This window comes from Danio rerio, chromosome 15 (genome assembly GCF_052040795.2).
Source record: "Danio rerio strain M-AB ecotype USA chromosome 15, GRCz13ab, whole genome shotgun sequence".
Lineage (NCBI taxonomy): Eukaryota > Metazoa > Chordata > Actinopteri > Cypriniformes > Danionidae > Danio > Danio rerio.
The window spans coordinates 45072357-45097500 of NC_141035.1; the positions used below are offsets into that span (position 1 = coordinate 45072357).

The 25144-nt window shown below is 35.2% G+C and overlaps 1 protein-coding gene across 3 annotated transcripts in view; it reads left to right on the plus strand.

The window, feature by feature from the left end:
• scaf4b (SR-related CTD-associated factor 4b) overlaps positions 1-25144 on the plus strand; it is a 61697-nt gene that overhangs the window by 20755 nt on the left and 15798 nt on the right. For 2 of the 3 annotated variants that reach the window (NM_001386228.1, XM_087282956.1), the window contains exons 14-16: positions 184-297; positions 6616-6772; positions 10644-10738. In NM_001386228.1, the coding sequence (NP_001373157.1) occupies positions 184-297; positions 6616-6772; positions 10644-10738 (366 nt within the window). Of the gene's footprint in view, positions 1-183; positions 298-6615; positions 6773-10643; positions 12051-25144 lie in introns of those variants that run through there. The other variant, NM_001386229.1, reaches the window with a different exon arrangement.

Genomic DNA, 25144 nt, shown 5'->3' on the forward strand with positions numbered 1-25144 from the left:
AATGTTGTCTTTGTACTTACTAAATTTCGGAACAGAGTCTGTATGTAAATATTGTTGATACATTTCGCTTATCTGTTTCAATCTACAGTAACAATTTGGCTTGCAATAAATATAAAATAATTAGCATTTTTGTTTGCATAATATTTGCTGTTTAATTAAAGTTGAACTTAATTTTTTTTGTAGATGATTCCTCCCCGAGGTTGTGCCTATGTGGCCATGGTGCACAGACAAGATGCACAGACAGCCCTGAACAAACTCAGCAAAACGTCTGTCAAAGTCAACCAGAAAACCATTAAGGTAAAGTGTCCAGCCTTTTCTTACTGTTGGCAGTGCTTAATAAAATTAGGGTCTTATGATTGCCATGATGCAGAAAATGTGGACAGAATCACAAAATAATATTGATTTAAACTGTATTGACCTTATTCTATGATGTGGGCGTGCGCTTGTTTTTGCAACTGTTTTAGAAGAGGGGTGGGGAACGGCCGGTCTCATCCATCAATTTAAAATCACCCCTCAGGGAAAAAAAAAAAAATATATATATGTTATAGAAAGTGACAGTTGTACACATTTGTTGCTCTGCAAAGCTCAGTTTCACTTAAAAATGGCTAAAAGCATGTGCTGTAATGTAACGTTTGCAGCACGGGATGTGCATCGTTCATTGATGTACATTTGAATCATTCATATTTTTAATAGCGGGAATGAGACCGCATAGCATGCTTCTGTGTGCGCGCACTTAGCCTCGAAGATGAGCAGAGCATGCACATCTAACGCCATCCTAACGTGAGCGCTTTAATGGTCAAATACATGCACATTTGTGCGCCAATATAATTTTTTCTCATAATCGAGCAGTCCTATAATTTAGTATGGCCCCTAAACGATGTTACAAAAATATAAATAGCCCTTGATAGAAAAAAGGTTCCCCACCCCTGTTTTAGTACTTCCAATTTTGTTGCCTATAGGAGAAATGACTAACCTTGGAATTAGATGTCAGAAAATGGTCAAACTACCTGTTTTACAAACAAGTGTGTTCATGTCTATACATAAAAAGAAGAATAACACAGGAAAATATGAGTTTGCAACATCAAGCAGCATAACAAGACGTTTTTAACGTCTAAAATCAATGGAAGTGAATGAGACTATGTCTTGAGCGAAAAAGATTCCAATGGCTTCATCTACTCATACATTAAGAATGTCAATGTAAAATCGCATGTGATTGATTAAAATTGGTCAAATTCCAAGTCAATTCATATGGACTAGTGCACTTGTTATTGCTTTATTTGATAAATCTCTTGTGCACAGAGAAACTTAAGTATCTTTGCAACACCCATCAACAGTAAAGTTTAGTTTAACTTGTCATTGGTTTTAGTTTAATTTGTTTAAAATGGTTTTATATGTAATTGTATGTTTTTGATAAATTGACCATTAAAATTCAGTTTAAGATAATGGATTTTTACATTCAACAAACAATGATAATAATCCAAATTTTAAAGTGCCCTATGTTGCATGTATGATTTAGCGTAGAGGTTCCCAAACTTTTCAGTCTGCGACCCCCAAAATAACAAATGCAGTAACTTGCAACCCCCAATATCCTCTGAATTAGTTATAAATATATAAACCTTGCACACAACGGCACACACATGCCAATAGGTCCAAGTCTATTCATCATTTCGTTTTAAAGAACGCCACGTAGAGACCATCCTCCATGTTCAGTACATTCACTCAATGTACATGAGTGCCGTAAAGGTGTCAAAGTTTAACATGGTGCCATAAAATCAATGTGCTGTGTCTTTTAATATAACGTAAACACCCCAGGGGTCGCAAAAATAAACCAGGTTGTCGTCTTGATGAACAGCCACAGAGCCAAGAAGAGCAGAATTTACCCTGTACACTGTAGTTGTTTACAATGCCCTCTAAAGCACAAGCAGTTTCACTTTCTTGAGAAAGCTCTCCCTGCATCTATATTTGAAATACCGAACTTCTTAAGGCTCGTACACACCAGGACGCTTTTCGTTTGTGTTTATCTTCAGCGTTTTTTTGAGACATTTTTCCGGATTCAATCCTAATCGATATTCCCTGGCCTCGAGCAGAAGAGTTCGCAAAATCACTCCTTGACGTTAGATGGTGCTACACAACTTTAGGCTTCTGACACCCGCTTGTAATACAGAAGAAGACAAAGTTGACATGCTTGTTTTTAAAGTTTCTGGTGATTTGAACAGGCATGGATGGTTCAAGTAGCAGCTCCAGCTCTAGCGATGAAGAATTGATTATCGTTCACCAGAGCAATAAGCAGCTCCACGTTCAAATTGCCTCTGGGCATCTTCTTCAAGGTGCGCCGCATTGACAGTTTTACAATCGAGCGCCTCAAAGTGCTGTTTATTGTAACTTCAGCAGCTCTGTGCACGTGAGCAAAAGTGCCAATCTAATTGAAAAGAAGGTTTTGACATGGCGCGTCAAAACAAAACCGAGCATGAGGCGTTTCTTAAAACTTGACGATTTTTACACCTGACATTTTGGGTGTTGGTGTGCATGATCACAATGGCGCCATTTATTTAGTCACGAAGTGTTAAACGTCGATAAAAAACGCAAGCAAAAAGCATTCCGGTGTGCACGGGCCTTTAAGCTCATATTAATAACGTGCACGTGATTATTGAAAGGTTTCTGATGTCCGATCCTTTTAGAAACGGACAAATGCGAGAGTGAAGTGTGAAAAAACAAAGGAGAATCCCAAACAAACAAAGGAACAAATTGTTTTTTTAGCAAACTAAAACGACAAATGATGGAATTTCTTTCTAACAGAGGTTACATGTGCTGGTGAAGATTAAAGACACATATGAGAGGTTTGCAGTGACTGGGCTATATATTTTTTTTGTTGTTGTTGTTTTTGAACTCAAATAAGGACTAAATATATGCTGTGTGTAATTTTTCTGTAATTGATTTTATATCAGAGGCTGTAAGGGTCTATATGTGCTCATATATGTTCATTTATTTATTTTATATAATTGCAGACATTACAGTGGGCTATTTTTATAATATATTTTATATAATTAAATCCTGTTCATAGAAAAGTTAGTAATGAACATTTATACACAAGTATTTATGTATTTAAAGCATATGTTTTGTGAGAAAATCTTCTCATATGATATGTGAACAACCCATATGTCTTTACATTGACATTTCCTCGAGCGAGAATGAACTGAAACTTTCTGTCATTTACCATTGGTACCCTTTTGGCAGTGGAAATGCAAGCTTGATAAAGGTAACCTATATACGATCCGAACCGTACTGTACCAATCACTGAAATGGGCCATAAGGAATGAAGAGTAATGATGGTCAATTTTCAGCTTTGCATTGCTAGAATGAATAAAATCTGAAAATGTATTCAGATAGAAACTTATTATATTTACAATGTTATTATATTTCACAAAAATGTGCTTATTACTGTTATTTGGATGGTTTAAAAACTTTATCAAGTTTTATAAAACCTTTTTCCCCTTTCAAAACTAAACCTTTGAATAGTAGTTTTACAGCATTTGTGTACAGTAGCATGGTGAGTTGCACAATATCAAAAACATGTTCCCATGGCAACAGCTGTTGCTGCGTAGAAACATAATTACATACTTTGTTTTGGCTAACAATGAGTCAACATGACATGTAGAGGTGGCAGTACCAAAATGAATGTGTTATTGTGTACACTTAAAAATGAATACTGACATAAAATTGAAAAATGTAATAAAAAAAAAATGTAAGTGACCTGATGTGCATATTAAGGCTGCGCATTATATTTTTTCAGCATTGAAATCTGTGTGTCTGCAAAAGTCACATTGCAGGACATGCATTGTTGAGTAGGGATAATAGCTGATCAGCAATGGAGAGTACATTAGATTTGTGGAGTCACTGTGAACTATAACCATATCAGAGTGAAACTTAATCATTTGTATGCGTTAAAGGCATTTTAGGAGAGTTTAAAGCATTTAGGCACAAAGTACAACATTTGTAACTTTATTGAAGTATAATTTTACTGAATTATTCATGCAATGAAGACTATACAGCAGATCTCAAAGTCAAATTGGCAGGGGACCATATCAGTGACGGACAATTTATAGGAAAGCCGTTTTAACATTTAGCACACGAAAAAAGTGGAAACCTGATGTAATCGCTGCGCTCAGACATTCTTCTCCAGAGTATCAAAGCTCCCCCTTTTTGTTTCTTGTTGTACGTGTTGAAGGGGTAGTTTAAATTGCTATAAAAATACTACAATTCATTAATATAATAATAATATTTATTTTTATTCTCTCCCAATCAGTTGTTGCTTAACCAAAAGTTTAACAGATATCGTGAAGCTGAATTTATACTTTCGCCTGGCACCGCATCGTGGACATCTGCTGTCTGCGCACACACCTCAAGAAACGGACGAGGCTTTTATAATGGCTGTGTTCGCCGTTGTGATATTCTTTTAAATGACAGTGGGTGGTCAAAAGAAACTGACCATAAGGACAGACGTATAAACAGAAATTGAAAGTTTTTGTAACTACGTCATATCATTTATTTCATTCAATTATTTTTAACTAATTATTTTTTATAAATACTTTTAAAATTATTTTTTTTTACACTCAAGATTTTTTAAAATCAAACTGTAATGCATCACTTGCTTTTTTACTCATATCTCGGATAGTTTTACCTATTTAAGTTTATTAAAGTATTAATGACAATATATTTTTTATTAATGTAAAAATAAATGCAAAAAAAAGCACACTTACTAAAAATATTGACTTCTTAATTTATTTATTTTTTAGATTAAGCCTGCTCCACAATTCACACATTACTTTCTGGCTAGTTTCTGCCCTATTCTTATGCTAAAAAGGCAGTAATGGTCCAACATTTCTGACCATTGTCACCATTAAAACCTAGAAAAACAGTGCATCAGTACATTGTAAACTGATATGTTCAAACATTCTTTTCCTGTTATCAAAGAAATAATTTGTTCCTTAATTATAGTTTTGTAACTATTTAATTGTTTTAAATTCAAAATTGTGACTTATACATCAGTGTAAAACCTATGACTAGTGGATAAACATATTTTCGTAATTGTTTACCTGGTTCTTCACTATTGCCATGGTCTCTTTTGGCTTTAACAAACTTATCCCTCAGGTTTTTCCAAACTTTTAAACATAAATGTTCATCTTTTCCCACGGCTGTAGCAATGTTTAGCCAAGAATCATTGATCATCTGGTTATCTTTATGATCACGGATTATAATAATGTCTGTACAGTCGTACATATTCCAGACAAAATTCCTTACTAGTGATTCAAATTCAACTCAAATTAAACGCAGAGCCTCACACACTGTTCGCACGAGTCTCAAAAAAAAATCATGCGCTCCGCCAGCTGGAGTCATGTCGCACGCACCCAAAGAGAACCACTGCAAACAGAGCGGTGACGTCACATGTGCCATGCGCACTGAAGCGAACTAGCAGATATGTCGAATATAAACCAGGCTTAAGACAGCAGAATGCTGATTGGGTGACTTTATTGACTGTACTGCCAAATGTTCTTCTCAATATCTTTCTTTTTTTTAATAAAGAGGGGGGAAATATGTATATATTTACATTTACTTTAACATGTTCAATTTAGCCAACGGTAAAATTTTACTAATGCACATTTTTTATACAATTCCTAATATGCATATTAGGAAAATCTATTAAAGAGACCATTTGAATCAAATATTAGCAACATTATCATATTTACACCACCAGCATAACATGAAAGCCACGAAGAGGTGTTTGTACAACAAATTACAGGTGATTATAATCAAATGACCCTTGAATATTTACAAAAATATTGCTTTAGTAAAAAATAATGCATTTGCGGATATACATTTCAACCTTTTAATCAGCCACAAAAATAATCCTCATGTGCATTACTCTCAAAAACCACAAGGGTATATGCGACTGCACAACAATGATAGTGATTTAAAAGTGTATTTTTTTTTGGCCAAATCTCGTTATATTTTTTGATGTTATTTGCGGGCAGCAGGGAGGACAAGGGGGCAATTTGGGACCCCTGCTATACAGTGTTGTATTTCTTTGTTTGAGCACTGTTTATTTTATTTTATTGCTCTAAAATATCACAATGTCAGCTTTTTCTAATATCATGCAGCCCTACTGCATATGTAATCATTTAGCAAAGAGCATACTCGTCTGATACACACATTTATAAAATGCAATTCTAGGTTGATTAGAAAGTTACAATACTTGATTCTGATTGGTCTTTCATGTAACTATGTGGTTGAATACATTTGTATAATGATGCTTTAGATTTATACATTACCATTGTTTTTAAATTAGATTTTCTGTATAGCTGTGCTAGTGTTATTTCACTCTTTGCACTTTTTGTCTTACATAATTGATTAGATTATTGGGTAAGTTTATTGATTGTCTTAATAATTCTGTTTGAGCACACTTTCTAGAAACCAATCCACCCGTAGTCATAATGTCTAGTGTTTGTTGTTTGATTACCTGTGTTATTTTATTGGTTAGATCTTGTGTTTGCATGCATATTAGCACTTAGTTTTGTTTTGAATGTGTTGGCAGCTGTTTGATTTGTTGTCCTTGATCAGATTGCATGGGCCATGAATAAAGGCATAAAGTCGGAGTACAAGAAGTTCTGGGATGTGGAGCGAGGCATCACTTTCATCCCCTGGGGAAAAGTCAAACCTAATGACATTCAGAGTCTTCAAGAAGGAGGCTTGTTTGATCCTGAAACACTCAAACCAGGTGAACATCCACATGTGGCCGTTCTTTACATCTACAGGGGGACAATATGACCAAAACATGCGTTTCTGTTAGAGGTAGTTATGCTAACATGTAAGAAATATTTCAGAAATGTAATAATCAGCTGTAGAGTTTAAACTAGGGCTGGGCGATTTATCAAAATTAAATAGCTGTACCTGCTGTAATGCAAGTGATCATACCTGCTATGGTCTTGTGCATCTTATTAATGAAGCACGGTTGTGTCATCAGCAGTAAATCTAGTAAAAGCTGGATTACCGCATTTCTTGAAAGTACTTGAATGTCAGGATTCAAGGCCTGGAAAGTACTTAAAAACAAACACAAGTCCTTGAAAGAGCTTGAATTAAATTATAAATTAAATGTATGGTGTTATTTTAACAATTGTACCATGCTGATGTCAAAAACAGAACAAAAAAGAGACATTTTTAATTTATAAATCTTGTAAAATGCACATTTTATTGTTATTTCAGAAGCCACAATTGAATATTATCAGTATTGAATTCAACTAATTTTATTAAAGGTTATATCTGTCTTACTCATTTTAAATAATGCCTTCAAACATCATCATTACTGTGGCATTTTATTGTAAAATAGTAAGTGTTTGTGAAATGTGCTGTACAATAAGGACTTTAATGGCGATCTGTGTTGGCAGTGTGAATTACAGCAGTGCTTGATTTGAAACTAATGGTGCTTGAAATATTCCTTGAATCTGCTGTTTATGAAATAGTGGGAACCCTGTAAAAGTGTTTAGCGAAAACTCCAAACATGGAGAAACCCAGGAATTCCCCAGTGTTGCATTTAAATAAATTTACCCGCTTTTATTGATTCAACTTGACTAACACTAAAGATTTAACTTTTTATGAATATTACAGATGCACTGTTTATTTAAAAAAAAAATTAGGCGAATGAAAGTTGTTGCATTTGTGGTTTTAGTCTGAATTAAAAAGGGTCAATGTGACATATGAGCCAAAAAGAAGTTATACTGCACCACAGTGTTCAGCATGCTGGTTTTACTCTCCCTCCAGCCATATGTGAATCCGCTTACACACTGGATGTGGAAAGCATTGCGCTATGAAATCCATTCATTTCCATGGTTTGTGACCTGAAGTAGAGCAAATTGTCAGACAATGGAGTGTACCATGAAACAGCTTGCATGCCTACTGTTATCAAAAGTTGAAAAACAGCTTAATATTTTCTGATCTGGGAATTTTCCGCTCATGTAACCCGTAAACATATCTATACATGAGTTGCATATGCTCGCCTGAAAAGCAGAGTCTGCTCAAATAACACACCGACAGCACATCATTCTTTGTGGTTTTCTTTTTCCTGCTGCTGAAAAATGATGCCGCTTGATGTTATTGGTGTGCGTTTTTCAAAATAAGTGAAAATTAAGTTCAGTTTAAAAAGTTTTACTAAGTTACTTTGTTGTTTACTAAAATAAATAACTATTACAACAGCCATATCACAGCCATATCACCCAGCAGCCCAAGACCGGTTACTCACTGAAGCTAAGCAGTGCTGAGCCTGGTTAGTACCTGGATGGGAGACCACTAGGGAACACCAGGTTGCTGTTGGAAGTGGTGTTAGTGAGGCCAGCAGGGGGCGCTCAACCTGAGGTCTATGTGAGTCCTAATGCCCCAGTAAAAGTGAAGGGGACACTACACTGTCAGTGGGCGCCGTCTTTCGGATGAGACGTTAAACCGAGGTCCTGACTCTCTGTGGTCATTAAAAATCCCATGGAACTTCTCGTGAAAGAGCGGGGGTGTAACCCCGGTGTCCTGGCCAAAGTCCCTCTATCGGCCCATTCGATCATGGCCTCCCAATCATCCCCTTCCACTGAATTGGCTCTATCACTGTCTCTCCACTCCACCAATAGCTGGTGTGTGGTGAGCGCACTGGCGCCGTTGTCCTGTGGCTGCCGTCGCGTCATCCAAGTGGATGCTGCACACTGGTGGAGGTGTGGAGAGACCCTCCTCATGATTGTGAAGCGCTTTGGGTGTATGGCCATACACAATAAATGCGCTATATAAATACACATTACATTACATTACATTACATTACATTACATTTTACAAAGCATTTTAGTTTTCAAAAGTGCACACAGAATTTTAATTTCTGTGCATTACTAATATTTGTTTAAGACATACCTGGCTGTGTTAAGAAGGTGCTCAATACACTGCACATTTTGAAACACTCCATTTTCTCAATAACTAAGCAGTGCTACATTCTAGTGTTGTCACGATACTGGAATTCGGTACCGATAGATACTGATATTTTAAAAATGTCCATTTCCCGCTAACTTTTGAGCATGTCCTTAAACAGTACTGATTTGCCATTGTCAGACCCTCAGATTTATAGTGATATTTCACTATAAAAATTCCTCATTCTGTGTGCAATCTGACACAATGACAAGGGCACAAATCATAAAAATAAAGCATCTTTATTTTGATCTCTTGTCACGAAAAGATCTAAAATGGTTTGGATTAAGTCAGAGGAACGCTGTATAATTTTTATGCACAAACTTTTTCTCTCAGATTTCTTCATCTGATATCAGCATCTGACATTATGTATCTCACTCAGGGAATGCGTTAGGGCTACCCCTACCGTAATACACCTAAAACACGGATTGCTGTAAAGCTCACCGCAGGGAAGCGTTTTGGTTTTCTCGTTGACTGTAGGGAAAGAATTAAACAAAACCACTTATGGATTTCATGAACATCATAATACCAGCCATACATGTAAACCAAAATAATGTCTTTCAATTCGGGCAAGTCCAATCCTTGAACCAATCTCCATCATTGTAAGCTGCTTGCTTTTCTGTCTGTTCCATTGCTCCGTTTTTAGATGTTTGCTTACCCTTTTTTTTTTTTTTGCAGTCTGAAGCGCATCAAATGCGCAAAATACCAAATTTGCGCCACAGGATGCCTAATCCAATCTTTGCATTGACTTCACATGTAAATCTCTCGCGCTTCATCCACGTCTGCTTACTGCACAGGCTGCAAAACACCCCCCTCGCCCCCCTGTAATGTAATGATTGTGAGGGCGCAAGTGAGATGTCATTTTTCGAGAGACACTCAAATACATCACGTGCGCTGTGCATGCAAAGCCTATGAGTCATGAAAAACATTTAATTGCAAACTGAAATAAATATAATATCATTATATGGTTTGGAATTTGATGTTTTATGAGATTTTTTACATTTTCACAATTATTTTGCGTTTAAGAATTTTGCAGGATCACAAAAAAAAAGTGTTTTTTTGTTTTGTTTTTGCGTTAAGTTCAGCGATTGCGGAATCGCGAAAAATTAGGGGGTCTGCTGTGTTTTCACATGCTCAACAGAAATGACTGTGATTGGCTGTGAAGGTCATCTGTTCACCGAACTTTACTGAGTGTAACCACAGATACAGGCGCACTGGAGCATTTTAAAGTTGTGAAGATCAGTCAATACATCAGCAAATTGCTCGTGGATCAGCTAATAAACAGACCAGCTGATCTTCGCAGCTTTAAAACACTCCAGTGCCCCTGTATTTGTGGTTACATTCAGTAAAGAGTGCGGTGAACTGATGACCTTCACAGCCAATCACAGTCATTTTTGTTGAGCTCGTAAACACAATTTCATCATCGATTGATACCAAATTCCAGTATCGTGAAAACACTACTGCATTCCTGTCTTACATTTGCACACCAAAAATATCAAAGCGAAAGCTCTAAAAAAAAAACTAAAAAAAAAACTGTATGATGTATATTGTCATAGCACTTAGCCTTATTTCTATGTATAACTTTTAATTCTGTGTTGTCTAATTCAGGGTTTGTAAATTGCATTAGTTTTAACAGTATGTTTCATTGTGATCTGTAGAGTGGAAAGCTGCTTTGGCCAAGAAGTCTGTGCCAGCTTCAGAAGGACCTGAAGGAAATCAGGAAGACGGAGCTGCGCTACCAATGGTATCACAGGTAAAATGTGAGGGGTTTCCTACAGAACCCCTCAAGGTTGTTCAGTGTCTCGTTCAACTTTTCTACTCTCGTTTTTTCTACTCTTTGTCATATGGGAGGCAAACAGTGTTTCTGTGTTCTTTGCTTTGCACTGACGCTTTACTGGTGCGCGGTTGCCATCATTTCTGGCAAATTGAGAGTCTCAGAGCACAAAATAAAGCAAGGTTAGTTTCACGACTGTCCAGTTTCTTTCCGTGTTTCAGTGGCATCACTTTCATTGATGGTTTTTGTCACAACACGGTCACTGCTGTTCTATTAGTGGAGCTGATTTTGCGTAAATGTGTGTCTGTATTAAGTCATGACGGCTGACGTGTTGCACACTCTTAAAGGCTTCTCCAGATCTGTTTTTTTAAGGCGCGTCATGTTGCTTTAGAAATCATCATACTTTATTGAAGTTGTTTGTGAACAACACATGCTTGGTTATTTAGTTTTTACTCATCCTGTCACTTGGTATATCATTAGGTAAAACTATCAAAACAGTGCATTTAAAATCAGGATACTTCAGATGAATTTAGAAATATGTACTTTTACAACATTGACTTTTAGATTTTACCTAGAAGTTAATTACGGATGCTTTTAATGACATTTATGAAAGTTGCTAATTATCAAAGATAAAATTAATATGGAGTTATTGTATGCTATTATCAAAAAAAAAGACATCTGTAATTTCAGCCTTGCTTTCTGCTAAAACCTTATACAGATTTTTTACAAATTTGCATTATGGTAGTTTGCTGGTAGCTCTGCTTAGACCCTTAAACACTGTATAGTAGCTGAGGCTACAAAATCTAACAATAAAAGGTTTATATTGGTCAATATACATAGTTCTCATGATATAAGTGACGAGTTTAAAGGCATCATCCCATAGAGATCATTTTTAAACTAATATTGTAAAGGGCTTGACAAACACATCCACCTCATTAACACATCAACTTAAGTAAATTTTAAATCTTTTCCTATAAGAAAAATACCTTAACTAAGAAATGAATGTCTTATTTTCTGGTGACTTTGAAGACACAAATATTTTTGTTAACATTTCATAAAACTGAAAGATTGTCATTTTAAAATTATATTTAGAGCTTCATGATCATTGGTAAAATCAGGCATAACTATGGTTTTACAATAATTGCATAAAAACACTAGCTTAGGTACAGTAAAAAATTGTGTATGTATACAGTTCAGGATTATTAGGAATTATTAGGAAATTTTCACAGTATGTCTGATAATATTTTTTCTTCTGGAGAAAGTCTTATTTGTTTTATTTCGGCTAGAATAAAATCAGTTTTAATTTTTTTAAATACTTTTTTAAGGACAAAACTATTAGCCACTTTAAGCTATATATATTATTGATAGTCTAGAGAACAAACCGTCATTATGCATTAACTTGGCTAATTACCCTAACCTGCCTAGGTAACCTAATTAACCTAGTTTAGCCTTTAAATGCCACTTTAAGCTGTATAGAAGTGGCTTGAAAAATATCTAGTCAAATATTATTTAGTGTTATCATGACAAAGATAAAATAAATCAGTTAATAGAAATGAGTTATTAAAACTATTAAGTTTAGAAATGTGTTGAAAAAAAACTGTTCTCCGTTAAACAGAAATTGGGGGAAAAAATAAACAAGGGGGCGAATAATTCAGGGGAGCTAATTATATAATTATATATATATATATATATATATATATATATATAATTATACACACACGCACGCGCACACACACACACACACATAATATATGTGTATGCTTGTCCTATAGTTTCTGCTGCTTGTCAGTACCATGTACCATGTCAGGGGGGTTTTATCTGGCGTTAAAGCACTCAGACATTTGTGCTTTATGCTAAATTTATTGAAGCATTTTATTTTGAAGCTGGTTGCATGATTGATTTAAAACCTATCCACATGTCAAACAATGCTGGTTCTTGTCAATGGAAAAACTTTTACTAAGAGCAAATTATATCCCAATTATTATTTCGATCGTTGTGTCGCCGAGTTCTAGCTGACCGTGGAAGAAATCTACTTTTATACAACACTAGCTGAGGACTGAAGAACCTGGTTTGTGAAGATGATGCTTTTTTCTGCATTGCAAAAGCAAATCTGATTTGCATGCATTTCCAAAGGTTGAGGCTCCAATGGATGCAGTGAAATGATGCTGAGTGAGAAAAGTGCTGAGCCTCCTGTGCTGAAACCTTGATATGATAATGTGTGTTTGGTTTGCCATACACACTGTAAGCTGTGGACCAATCACAGTTTACTGGGCCATGATCTGGCCTATTGAAGCAGAGTAGAGAGACCAGATCCTTAAACCAACAGTCATGAAAGAAAGAGCTGATGCTTTGTTTATTATCTGAATATTTGGGTGTTTTTTTAAATACATTGCCTATATGCAAACCTTTTCCAAAACAAAAGAAGTCTTTAAAATGGAAAGATTTAAAAAATAGCATCAGCTTTTACTTACTTAAATACAAAATTATGACTTCAGTTGTTTTTTAGTTAGTTTTTTTTTTCTGTGTACACAAATAATCATTATAGGAACCAATAGTTTTCTCCACCAAAAATGTTAAATATAACCGTAATGCATGGCATATTAATTTTCCATGAAATTACTAAAATTTTTATCCAGTCTTTTTTTTTATCATTTAGTCAGTGACAATAATTCAATAAGCACAAAGAGGGGCTCTATCAAATGTGCCTTTTTAATAAATGACCTTCTACATTAGGTACTATTTTAAAGTATTTCATTTTAAAGAATATGCACACACTGGTCAGTCCATGGAGTTTCTATTAAGGTGGCTAAAGTGTCTGACCAATAGAAACTGTTTGCTGTTCATTGGCATCACTGCATGCACTCAAAAACACTGAACCTTATAAAGGTGACCATGAACCGGTTCAGGGGGTTTTAAAACAATTGAAATGTGAAACCAGGCGAATGGTCCATCACTGGCTGATTTAGGCAGAAGGCGGAAGAACAGTTGCTGGGAAAACACAAAAGAGGACAACAGGTGGGTTTAGGAAACACAAGGATAATCCATCATAGGCAGTCAACTTAATTTGTTTAACAGTTGTTTTTTTGTGTTTGATTTTGTATTTGGAGAGAGAAAAAAGCTTTAATGTAGGTTAGTGGATGTTTGTGTGTAAGAATTGTAGTTAACTTATTATAAATGATATAAAAGGCAAGTAATATATACTTTTGTAACATTATAAAATGTGTATGTCTTAATTACAAGCTGATTGTAAAAAATATAGCATTTGTTTTTTTGTTTTTTAATAAGCTGTGGACTGATGAGAAGCTGTAATTTGTTCTAGTGAGTAAATGCGAAACTAACAACTGCGAAAATGGTACAACATAAAATGTCTTGAGAATATAACAAGACTGAAAATGTTCCCATTATCAAAAACACATTAGAAAAAAACGTTTAATATCTTTAAAATCAGTGCATGGGTTGTCTGACAGTAAACTGACAGATTCATTAACCTTAGTGGTTCACAAATGAAATGTTTGGAGACAATAGCCTGATTAGTCAAATATTGAATTAACCTTGTTTAGGCATAATATGAATCTGTATTAATATGTTTGGCTAAAGTATATTTTTTAAAGAAAGACACGGTATGATAAAATATGAATGTTAACAGAGCTGATTAATCTAACTCTTATCAGATAAATGTTTTTTTTTTTAATGTTCATATAGGAATATTAGGCAATTCAGTATTCTTACATTTACAGAACAATGTTTTGAACGTTGTACACTCTCAAAAATAAAGGTATGAGAGAAGTCACTGGGGTGGTAGCTTTTCAAAAGGTACAAATTTGTACTTAAAAGGTCCATATTAATATCTCAAGGGTACATATTAGTACCGAAAAAGTACAAAAGTGTTCCTCTAAAAGTTTTAGGTACTAATATATACTTTTGAGGTACCAATATGGATCCTTCAAGTACAAATGTCCACCCCAGTGACAGCTCTCGTACCTTTATTTCTGAGAGTGTATACAGCTGGGTTCAACATTAAAAAAAAATGTTTACATATCAGTTTTAACTGGAAATCAGAAAATATTGCTAAAACAGCACATGCCATTAGCAGATTTATCTGATTCCTAGAGAGAAAGACATATGTGAAATAAAATGCTGTTGCAAACTAGTTATATCCTCTGTGTAAGAACAATCATCATGGCATCTAAATCGAACAAGTGTTTTAGACTGAACGTGCTCAACTTGCCCCTTCAAAGAGCCATTCAGAATGAAGGATTTTGAAGAGTAAAAGGGATGGACAATTTTCCCTCCTATGATTTGCATGTTTGCAAAAGTGCACTGCAAGGAGCGTTTTTTGGTGGTTCTTTTACAATTTATCCTTGCACCATTTTGACATTCTCAAAGTCCTGAAGGGATTGGGCATAGGCCCCAGTCCTTATTAATAGAATGAGGGCAAAATTAGAAGTCAAAGATGAATGAAAACTTTTTAAATTTTCAGCTTACAAATGTAAATTTGCTGTTAGTGCTTCTGAAGTGAAAATTTTCCAGCTTGTTGGTTTGAGAACTACCTTTTAACCTTTAACTTGTACTTTTAAGAAATTTTTTTTTTGTTTGTTTTGGTTTTTAATGATGACCTATGGACAAAAGGTCAACCATCCGTTACAGTCACAGGTAGAGAGTTAATCGTGTTGTCGTAAATGTTTGCCCTACACATCTGACGCAAGTTAATGTGTGGTGTCTCCATTCAATGGTCCCCTCGTCTCCACTTGACATTTAAGAATAAATTTAACCTCAGCGTGTTTATAATTGACCCCAAAGTTGGACAGCATCTCATCCTTATTGAAAACTATTACTTGCAAAGTAAGTTCTCTAGTGTTACACTAAAGTTACTGCAGCAATTACTAGTCAGAATCCAAATGTTGCGTTTGCATATGCTTTAATCATGGCTGGCAGAACCTCTCCAGTCAAGAAGATTCTCCCCAAACAAAGAAAAACAAGAGTCTATATAGGATGGGTACATTAATGGGCATGATAAACATGACTCCTAAGGTGCTTCGCAGTATCCTTCCTTGTTTCTTAATTTCTCTGTCCTATGACCTGGAACTTGATCGAGCTCCGCCATCTTGTGGGACACCTCAAACTTTGAAATGCACTGTGAGGTTTTCTGAGGAGGCATGATCGAGGATACACAGCTGGATACTTGCGGAAAGTGTTTCATTGACTAAACATTTGTGCCAGTAAGTGCTAACTATGCAGCAGCAAATTCCAACACATTTATTTGAATATTAAGAACAAAGTTATTGTAAACATAGGCGGTGGTTTTAATAGTTCCTTCAGATTTTATGTATTGTACTTTACAGCACAAATAAAAAAGCAGTTAATAACTGTAAAGAATACATTGGTAACAATGATAAGTAAACAGATACGGACAAGTGTGGTAGTAGAAAAACTTTTACTTTATAAACGGTTTCCTCGAATGTTCAAGAATTCTGACGTGCAAGCTAAATCACTGGTGTACAGTATTTATTAAATGTCGATGCGTTTAAATAACATTAAAGCAGGGGTGCCCAATCTCAGCCCTCGAGGGCCAGTGTCCTAAGGACTTTAGCTCCAACTTGTGTCAACACACCTGGACGGATGTTTCTAGAAAGCTTGATTAGCTCGGTCGGGTGTGTCTGATTGAGGTAGGAACTAGCCTTTGCAGGACACCGGCCCTCCAGGACTGAGTTTGGACACCCCTGTGCTAAATAAATTAAGGATATATCAATTTACATTTCATTTTCACTGTCACGTCCTTCTCTTGCATCCTGAAGCGGTTGAGTGAAGACTTGAGGAGAGGAAACGTGGATACACGTATAAAAATTGAGAAGCACCCCTACTCTTGAACCATTAGGATTGTTTACTTCTACATGTAATTCACTCTTACTAGTGAAATAGAAATGAAAAACTAGTTTTTTTTAGTACTTCAACCCAATTCATGCAGTTTACATTTAGATTGACCAAACTAGTTTTCTCTTTGGCTATTACACACACTAACTTAGCATATAAAACACAAATATTCACAAAAATATCACAAAAATATATTTAAAGACCAGTCAAAAAGAAGAAATGCTATTGATCCAAAGTACTAAAAAATTTTTTTTTAAATAAATAAAAAAAACGATATATATATATATATATATATATATATATATATATATATATATATATATATATATATATATATATATATATATATATATATATAAATATAGCATCACTGAAAATAACTTCAGAACACAATCTAATGTCGGTGCGCTTGAAATGTCATGACAGCAAATGAGTTTCGAGAGTTCTTCTACTGCTTTTGAATGGAATGCAATCATCAATATTCTCCAGTGGATTCACCGTGGTGCGGAATTTTGGATCTGTTTTTGCGGTTCTTAGAATTAAGAAGATTCTGTGAAGGTAAACGTCACCGATTCCAGGACCATTGATGGCTGATTCAAGGGCCCTGAACTTCACAGCCGCAAACGCAAGCAAAGGTAATGGCAGGATTCATGATGTTTCAGAGATCTAATCCTGTTATCAGTTTTGCATATGGCAAAGCCATACATGCGTTTCCGTTGTTTAGCCGATTTATCTCAATTCCGAAACGGCAGCAATGACAAACGTAGATTGGAGATATGGGACATTATTTCTTCTGATCCACCGCTGTGAGGGCCTTGTGTACCTGTGGAGTCAATCATTATAAAGCATTACCAAATGGGGATTTGGTCAGAATCTGCTGGAATCATTTTGCTCATGCAGCCAGGATGTGTGTGGTGTTCTGGAATGAGCGCTTTCAGTCCTCGAAGGAACCAGTGATTTGGTAAGGTGAAATTCTATTTCCTTTTCCTAAAGGCCACGCCATTGGTCATTTTGTTGTGTATGTTTCATACTCTCATCTAAATATAAATTCATCTGATATTTTATATCTGATGTTTTATACACCATATGTAAAGTTCTAAATGCCAAAATAAAGTTTAAGCCCTCTTCCCTAACACTCCCCTGCACACAAGGTAAAAGTGATAGTTCTTCACTGACATTTGTGCTTTCTTAAAGAACCTTTTAAAACTTTTTAGTTTTTCCATCGCACCAAAACAAAAAAAAAAAGATTTTTCCCAAAAAAGAAAAATAGCTTGTTGATGTCAATGGTGTGCAAATCAGTTGCTGGAGGGCCAGTATCCTGCAGTTTACTTTCACACCTAATCAAACATCAGAACCAGCTCAGTTCTTCAGGTTAATGGGTTTTTAAAATCACCTACCCATGCCACCCAAAAATGAAAATTTACTTACACAAGTAACAAAAGTTAAACACATTCTGAGGAATATTTGAAAAGACATCCATTGAATTAAATACTGAAAAATACTAGTGATGGACCACATTTTTATCTGTCATAAATCATTTGCTGGAAATGTTTTTTTTAAATGGGTACAGCTTTTTTTGAGCTGGAAAAGTTGTTTTTTGTTTTTTGCTGCACTGCCCCTAGTGTTCAGCATGCTGGTTTTACACTGCTTCCAGCCATAGTCAAGGTGCAGTGTGAAGCATTCATTTCAGTAGCTTGTTCCACACTAGGATGGTTTGTTTGCTGCACAGACCAAGTGCTAGAACAGTGATGCACAATATTGACCAACTTGCCCTCAGTTTAAAGTAGCTTGATATTCTGCTCATATACATACATCTGCATAGACTGCACATGGTAACTGGAAGTGCAAGGCCAGGTTAAAAAGCGTGCCGACAGGACACTTCTATGTAGTCTGCTGCTTAAAATAAAGCTACTGTCCTGTCATGGCAACACTTTTGTAAAATGGCCTCAACCTGTTCACAGTCAATTAAATTTACTGTAATATAATTATTACAAAGCTTTTTTGGTTTTCAGCTGAAAACCCAGACTTTTTATTTTGGTGCATCCATAAAACTATGGAAGTCAATAGCTGGTAATTCCAACATTCTTCAGTATATCTTCCTTTTTATGCAACAGAAGAAACAAACTGCTAGGAGGCTTGGAACAAGTGGAGGATGAGAATTTTCATTTTAGTGTGAATCCTTTCCAAAATGTCTGAATCGTTTAGATGTTATAGTGTACATTCCATAATGCAATGCAACAACAAGCATACAACTGACTTGGCCTTGACACTAAGTGTGCCATTGTGATTTTGTGGATAAAAAAGGCCTTTATTTGAGAATTTTTGTCCGCTATGTGCTTTTTTTGTTGTGATCACGCTGAGGCAAGCTCAGATACAGAAGATACACACTTCTTTACCAGAGGCTTCTTTTATCCCTTTTCCCTGCAAACTTTTCATCTTATAATTTTATTATTTGCAAAAAATTGTAATGGTAGACTAATGTTTTCATTATTACTAACTGCTAATTTGTTTAGTTCTACTTAACATTTAATCACTCATCATTCACTGAATACAGTTGTTCATGCCAAGTGGTTTAGTAATAATACTAAATACCAGGGTTCATACTGTCATGAAAAACCTGGAAAAGTCATGGAATTTTGACATGGCATTTTCCAGGCATGGAAAAGTCATGGAAAGTAGTTGAACAAATATCTGTATACTTCAATTAGGGCTGCGCAATATTGGAAAAATCTGACAATACGGTATTTTGTATTTCCGCGATATATATTGCAATGTGAATACAATTTCAACAGATGATTTAAAGGGCCATGAAACCCCCTCATTTCAGCAGGGTGTTTTCACACCTCTACTTTGGAAAAAGTCAGAAAAGTGGGCGTGTCCAGCTCTGTTTAGGGGGGAGTGTCGGAGGAACTAAAGAGGGATGGTGTTGGAGTGTCTATTTGGGCGCTGAGTTTCAGAGTCAAAACACACACACACACACACACACACACGGGAGAAAGTGACTGTGTTTACATCGACATCTGTAGTCGAATTATTTGCCAAATTACTAAATGGTGGACTTTAACTGCAGTTTGGCTCTTTCATTCAGGAAATTCATTCATGTCCCTCGTGACAAACGAGATATTTAATTGGAGGAACTGCTCTAAGCGTGTGTTTTTCATGCAATGTTTGATACCGCACGGCGAATGAGAGAAAAAAAACCTCCGCATTTCCTGGAAACTTGGATGCACACGGCAGGTGGTGTCAGAAAGCCACGTGTGTTATTCCGTCACTAAATGTGGTGAAAATCCTACACAAGGTTAAAGTTTGGTTGTGGTGCTAACATGTTTACACTCGGTGTAATAGTTCGATACGAACAAACTGAATAAACAAAGAGCACTGGTCGCTCACTTACCAAATCTTTAGAGACAGGACAATCACCAGCAACTAGAGCCGCGTCTTTATTAAAAGGAGACTACAAGCGAATCCCGATCTCAGCGTTTGCAGATGAGAACAGCTCTCAGGTTAACAATAATCCTCCTTAGACACGTAAGTTATTGTTGTCGAGCGTCGCGTACACTGTTAATCCACAAGTGATCCAGATGAGCTCTCACAGAGAGACAGTTCACTCAAAGATTAAAATGTACTCTATTTACTCTTCACTTGTTACAATACCAAAGGAGTTATTAAATTGCATTATTTTTGTGTTCGTTAAAAAAAAGAAAACTCATAAATGTTTGAAACAAGTGAAGGGTGTAATAAAAATGGTAAGTAAATCTCTTTATAAATGCATGCAAATGATAAACTTTTACTCCATTATGAACTCTATATTAAACTATAATCCCGACATTCATATCCTGCGATTTGACTACTGTGGATGCACACATTGCGATATCGATGCCGAAACGATATATTGTGCAGCCCTAACTTGAATATAGGTTAGTTGTCTTTTTTATTTTCTGTCCGTAGCCAAAACTTGCTCAGTGTTAGTGCTGTGTAGGCATGATCAAAATCAATTTTACATGGATATAAAAACTAATTTAAACAAAATAGATTGTTGCGTGTTCTATTATATGCTGTAATACATTTGAACGTCCAAGTTTATGTAGACATTACATGACACATTACATCATGAAAATGTACTTGAAAGTTCTGGAAAAGTCATGGAATAGTAGTAAAAATCTGTATGAATCCTGAAATGCATAGCATGGAAGACATATTAATTTGCACATTGTTTTTTCTTTTATTTAAAGACATCATTAAAGCGATCAATCCCCCCCAAATTGAACTTAACTGTTAATTTACTCTCCCTCTGGTCATCAAGATGTAGGTGACTTTTTTTCTTCATTGTATTTTTAGCCAAAGGCATGGTCCCTAGTGTTTCATTAAAGGCCAAAATCCCTTTGAGAGTCAAAAAACATACAAGGGCATTGAAGTGAAATGATCAGCCTGGGCAAGAAACTGAACATAAACAGCATTGTTACTTTTAAGACAGCAAATTCAATTCAATTCAGCTTTAATTGTATAGCGCCTTTACAATGTAGATTGTGTCAAAGCAGGTTCAGAATGCATTCTCTACAGTCTAAAGTTTGTTCGTCCTGTCACATAATGACATCAAAAGCAGGAAATTAGCTTAAAACGAATGCAATTGCACATTAAATTAATATGAAGACTGCAGCATCCAGGATAAGCACTAGTACAATTTTAATGATCAACATATAGGAATCTTTTGACCCCCATGTAGTAAAATTGCATTGTCAGCTCATGTGAATTTGTGCCCACGCTTATGTTATCATAAAGTATATAAAAAAAACTGAATAAAATGTTAATAATAAGAATAGATTAAGATATTAAAAAATATGAATAAGGTGTTTAAAAGTGCATCTAACTAACTGTTTACTACTGAACAGTTCGCATTATGTGTATTGTCTTCTGTGCTTTTTAATTTTAAATGATGTGGCCCTAATTTGTTTATTTTTCTTAATGTCAATTCACATGACTTCAACTTATGATGGCGCTTCTTTACTTTTTTGGAGTCAATAATTTTTTTGTCTCTCCTCATCTGAGCTATTTTTGCTGGATCTGTGGGGACTCCATATTGCTTTTTGATGGCCAGGACGTGTCCAAGAATTTGTGTCTTTATTTTAAATCCACAAAAATAACAAAACTCCTTTATTATGTAGGATAATATTTGTATTTTTAAATTTAAAACAGTTGAGAATTCATTTTATTCCTTCTCTTTTAGCAGTTTACTCACATGCAATATTGTTTTACTAAAGTTTAGCAAATGTAGTGCGTGTGAAGGTAAAGCAAGCTCACAGACTTGATTGGTAATCTGAAGGATCTTCGTTTTTTGTCAAAAAATTACTGTTGCATATTCTGTAGTTTCAGTATATGATAGAAATGTATTCGGGCTCATTCCAGTATTAAGTATTTTATGTTTTGTCAGTTTAGTGGCTAATTCGTACGAGTTCATTTGTACCAAAATGTACGATTTGTTTCACCCAACCCCAGACCTAAACCCAACCGTCATTGGGTGATGATCAAATCGTACTACTGTACGAATTACAAAACAAACCATTATACAATAAGCATGAGCCGGTATAAGATTCCGATGGTATAATAACCTTGAATAAAAATGTCACGGTATCACAGTAATGTGATTACTGCTCTAAAATATATTATTTTAAATGTCTGGGCAAAAAACAACAACAATCTTTTCCCCCTTATTATGTTTTTTGAAAGATTTAAAAATTTTTTTGAGTAGTAAACATGTCAAAAACACATTTCTTTACCATTTAAAATGGCATCTTTGGACATCTTATCTGCTGAAGATACTGTACTAAAAACAACAACAAAAAAGTAAATAAAAAAATCTTACATATACCTTAAGATAGGTATTATGAAAAAATTGGCCAGTTTTAAAACCTTGACTTTTCCAAATCGCTGTATACCTTGAAAATGTTTTAGTCCCATGCCTGTTGTATAATAACTTGCCTAATTACCCTAACCTGCCTAGTTAACCTAATTAACCTAGTAAAACCTTTAAATGTCACTTTAAATGTAAAAGTGTCTTGAAAAATATCTAGTCAAATATTAGTTACTGTCATCATGGCAAAGATAAAATAAATCAGCTATTAGAGATGAGTTATTAAAACTATTATGTTCAGAAATGTGTTGAAAAAATCTCTCCGTTAAACAGAAATTGGGGAATATAATTTACAGGGCTAATAATTCTGACTTGAACTGTATATTGAAATTACAAATTATTAGTGTATAAGAAATGGCCAAAGTCATCCTTTTTATTGGCTATTTAATCTTAACTAATAGGCGGAATGTTCTGCATGTAGGACAATTATATTTCTCAATTTTCAGCCCTTGTTCTTCATGTATGACGTCATTTATGTAACGACAAATGTTTCTAGTCATCCTTAAAGAGCAACATTTGATCAGGGTTTGAGATAAAGGCTGTTTCTTAATTCCAAAAAGGCAGAGAACGGACTCAGGTTCTTGTGAAGACCGATCTTGCCAGGTCACCTGGGAAGAACGAACTCGGTAGAACAGAAAACTTGTTCTGTGAGAAATTAGATGCTGTGTTTTTCCTGATGGTTACACGACTTTACGCATTTTTAACTGAAAAATATTACAACATTACAGCATTCATTCAACAATTTGTTTTTTTTTCCCTTTTCAATATATAACGTGCACAAAACCTTACAAATATACGTTGCACAATACAAATAAAACCGATTTTAATAAAACTTTCAGCAAATAAACACCCTTAATGGGTTTATTTCTTTATTAAGATGTCCATGGTAATGTTTACTTTCACCGTTTCATTTAGGGAAACTCCTAAGATTAATAAGTTACATTTCTCAACTTAAATTATAAATCTATATGTAATGCTGCGATTCCCACCTCCTTTAACCCATCGCAATGACTTCTGGGACTTCTCGAGCGAGTTCGGTGCTCAAGTCTGCATCGGTGCGTCCTCGATATCAAGAACACATCCGTGAAGTTTTACACGTCCTCCGTTCTTGCGGTCTTGAGTATTGGAACTAAACTTTGGCAGTTGATGATGACTTTACACGAGAACATGAGGACGCAAGACTGCTGAAGAACGCTTATTGAGAAACAGACAGTCTTCAGGATGCTTCCTTTCACACCCGTTTTACCATTAAATCAACTCTTAAAATATCTAGTTGAAAATGTCATCGAGATGCAATAAAATCACTTGAACAAGAATAGCAAGATTCAAACAAACGTAATATTAACATGTATAGACTGAGAACAGGAGGCCCCCGCAGGGTCTTCCCGAAGGGAAGCGATGCAAAAATGTCTTTCTGGTAAGGGGGGCTTTATCTCCTCGAAGTGACTTATCACCCTTTCCACTCCTCTGAGAAATTTGTTTTTAAGTCTGCCTACCTTAAATTGTGATTCTTCCACCCCCAACCACATATAGCACAGTTTAGCCAACATGGCTTAGACTAAACGAGGATTAGGCTACAGTTCAATTAGGACTTTAAAAAAATTATATTAATAATAACTAAATGTGCCAAGAATAAAATCACTACTACTGTCAATTTTTAGATAAAATGAAGGCACTGAGTAGTCAACAAACTTTAAAGGCTGGTATTCGCAAAAGTTAAAACTATTGATTAGCACTTGTTTTTGTCTTAGGACATTTTTGAAAACATCTGTTTTGAATGTTCACTACAGTTTTGGTGAGTTGAAGCAACATTTTAGTCCAAGATTTGCCTTGAAGGGTTATTTGAAGAGTTCAGATGCAAAAACCTCTATGTGCCATCGGTAATTTTCTTCTACAATGAGCCTTTTTCCCAGCCTTTTATGTTTATCTTTAGTTATTTCATATTAAAAGTGATGAAAGTAAACTATTCTTTGCCATAAAAGTAAAATTACTGAATTAAAACATAGGAGCCTGAGAAAAATATTAATATTAGAGGAACTTTTAGATGGCACTTAGAGGTTTTTGCATCTAAACTCTTCATTTCATACAGAAATTAAAATTATATTATTAATTACTCATCCGCATGCTGTTTCAAACCACAAGACCACCTTTGTTCGTCTTTGGAACACAAATTAAGATATTTAAGATGAAATCTGAGAGTTCATCCGTCGTAGACAGCAATGGTTGAAAAGTCCAGAAAAGTACCAAAAAATACTCAAAACAGACCATATGCGTTCAGTGGTCAATATCAAAATATAATCAAGCTATGAGAGTAATTTGATGGGCACATAATACAAAATTAGCTTTTTTTCAGTAGTCCTCAGTGTCAGTTCATTGAACTTGTTTATGAGAGTGCTGTGCTTTTTATGCATATTACCTCTATAACCTCAAAAGTGCCTTTACTTTTCTTCAAACAGCAAGTTGCAGGGCACTCGGTGTGCTTAGTGACTGTACAATATACTGACACTGAGGAGAAGAAACTTGAATGAACTCGTTAATTTTGTTGTATGGGTACACTGAAGTAGAATTGAAGGCTGAAAATATTTAGATTGAACCACAAATTGATG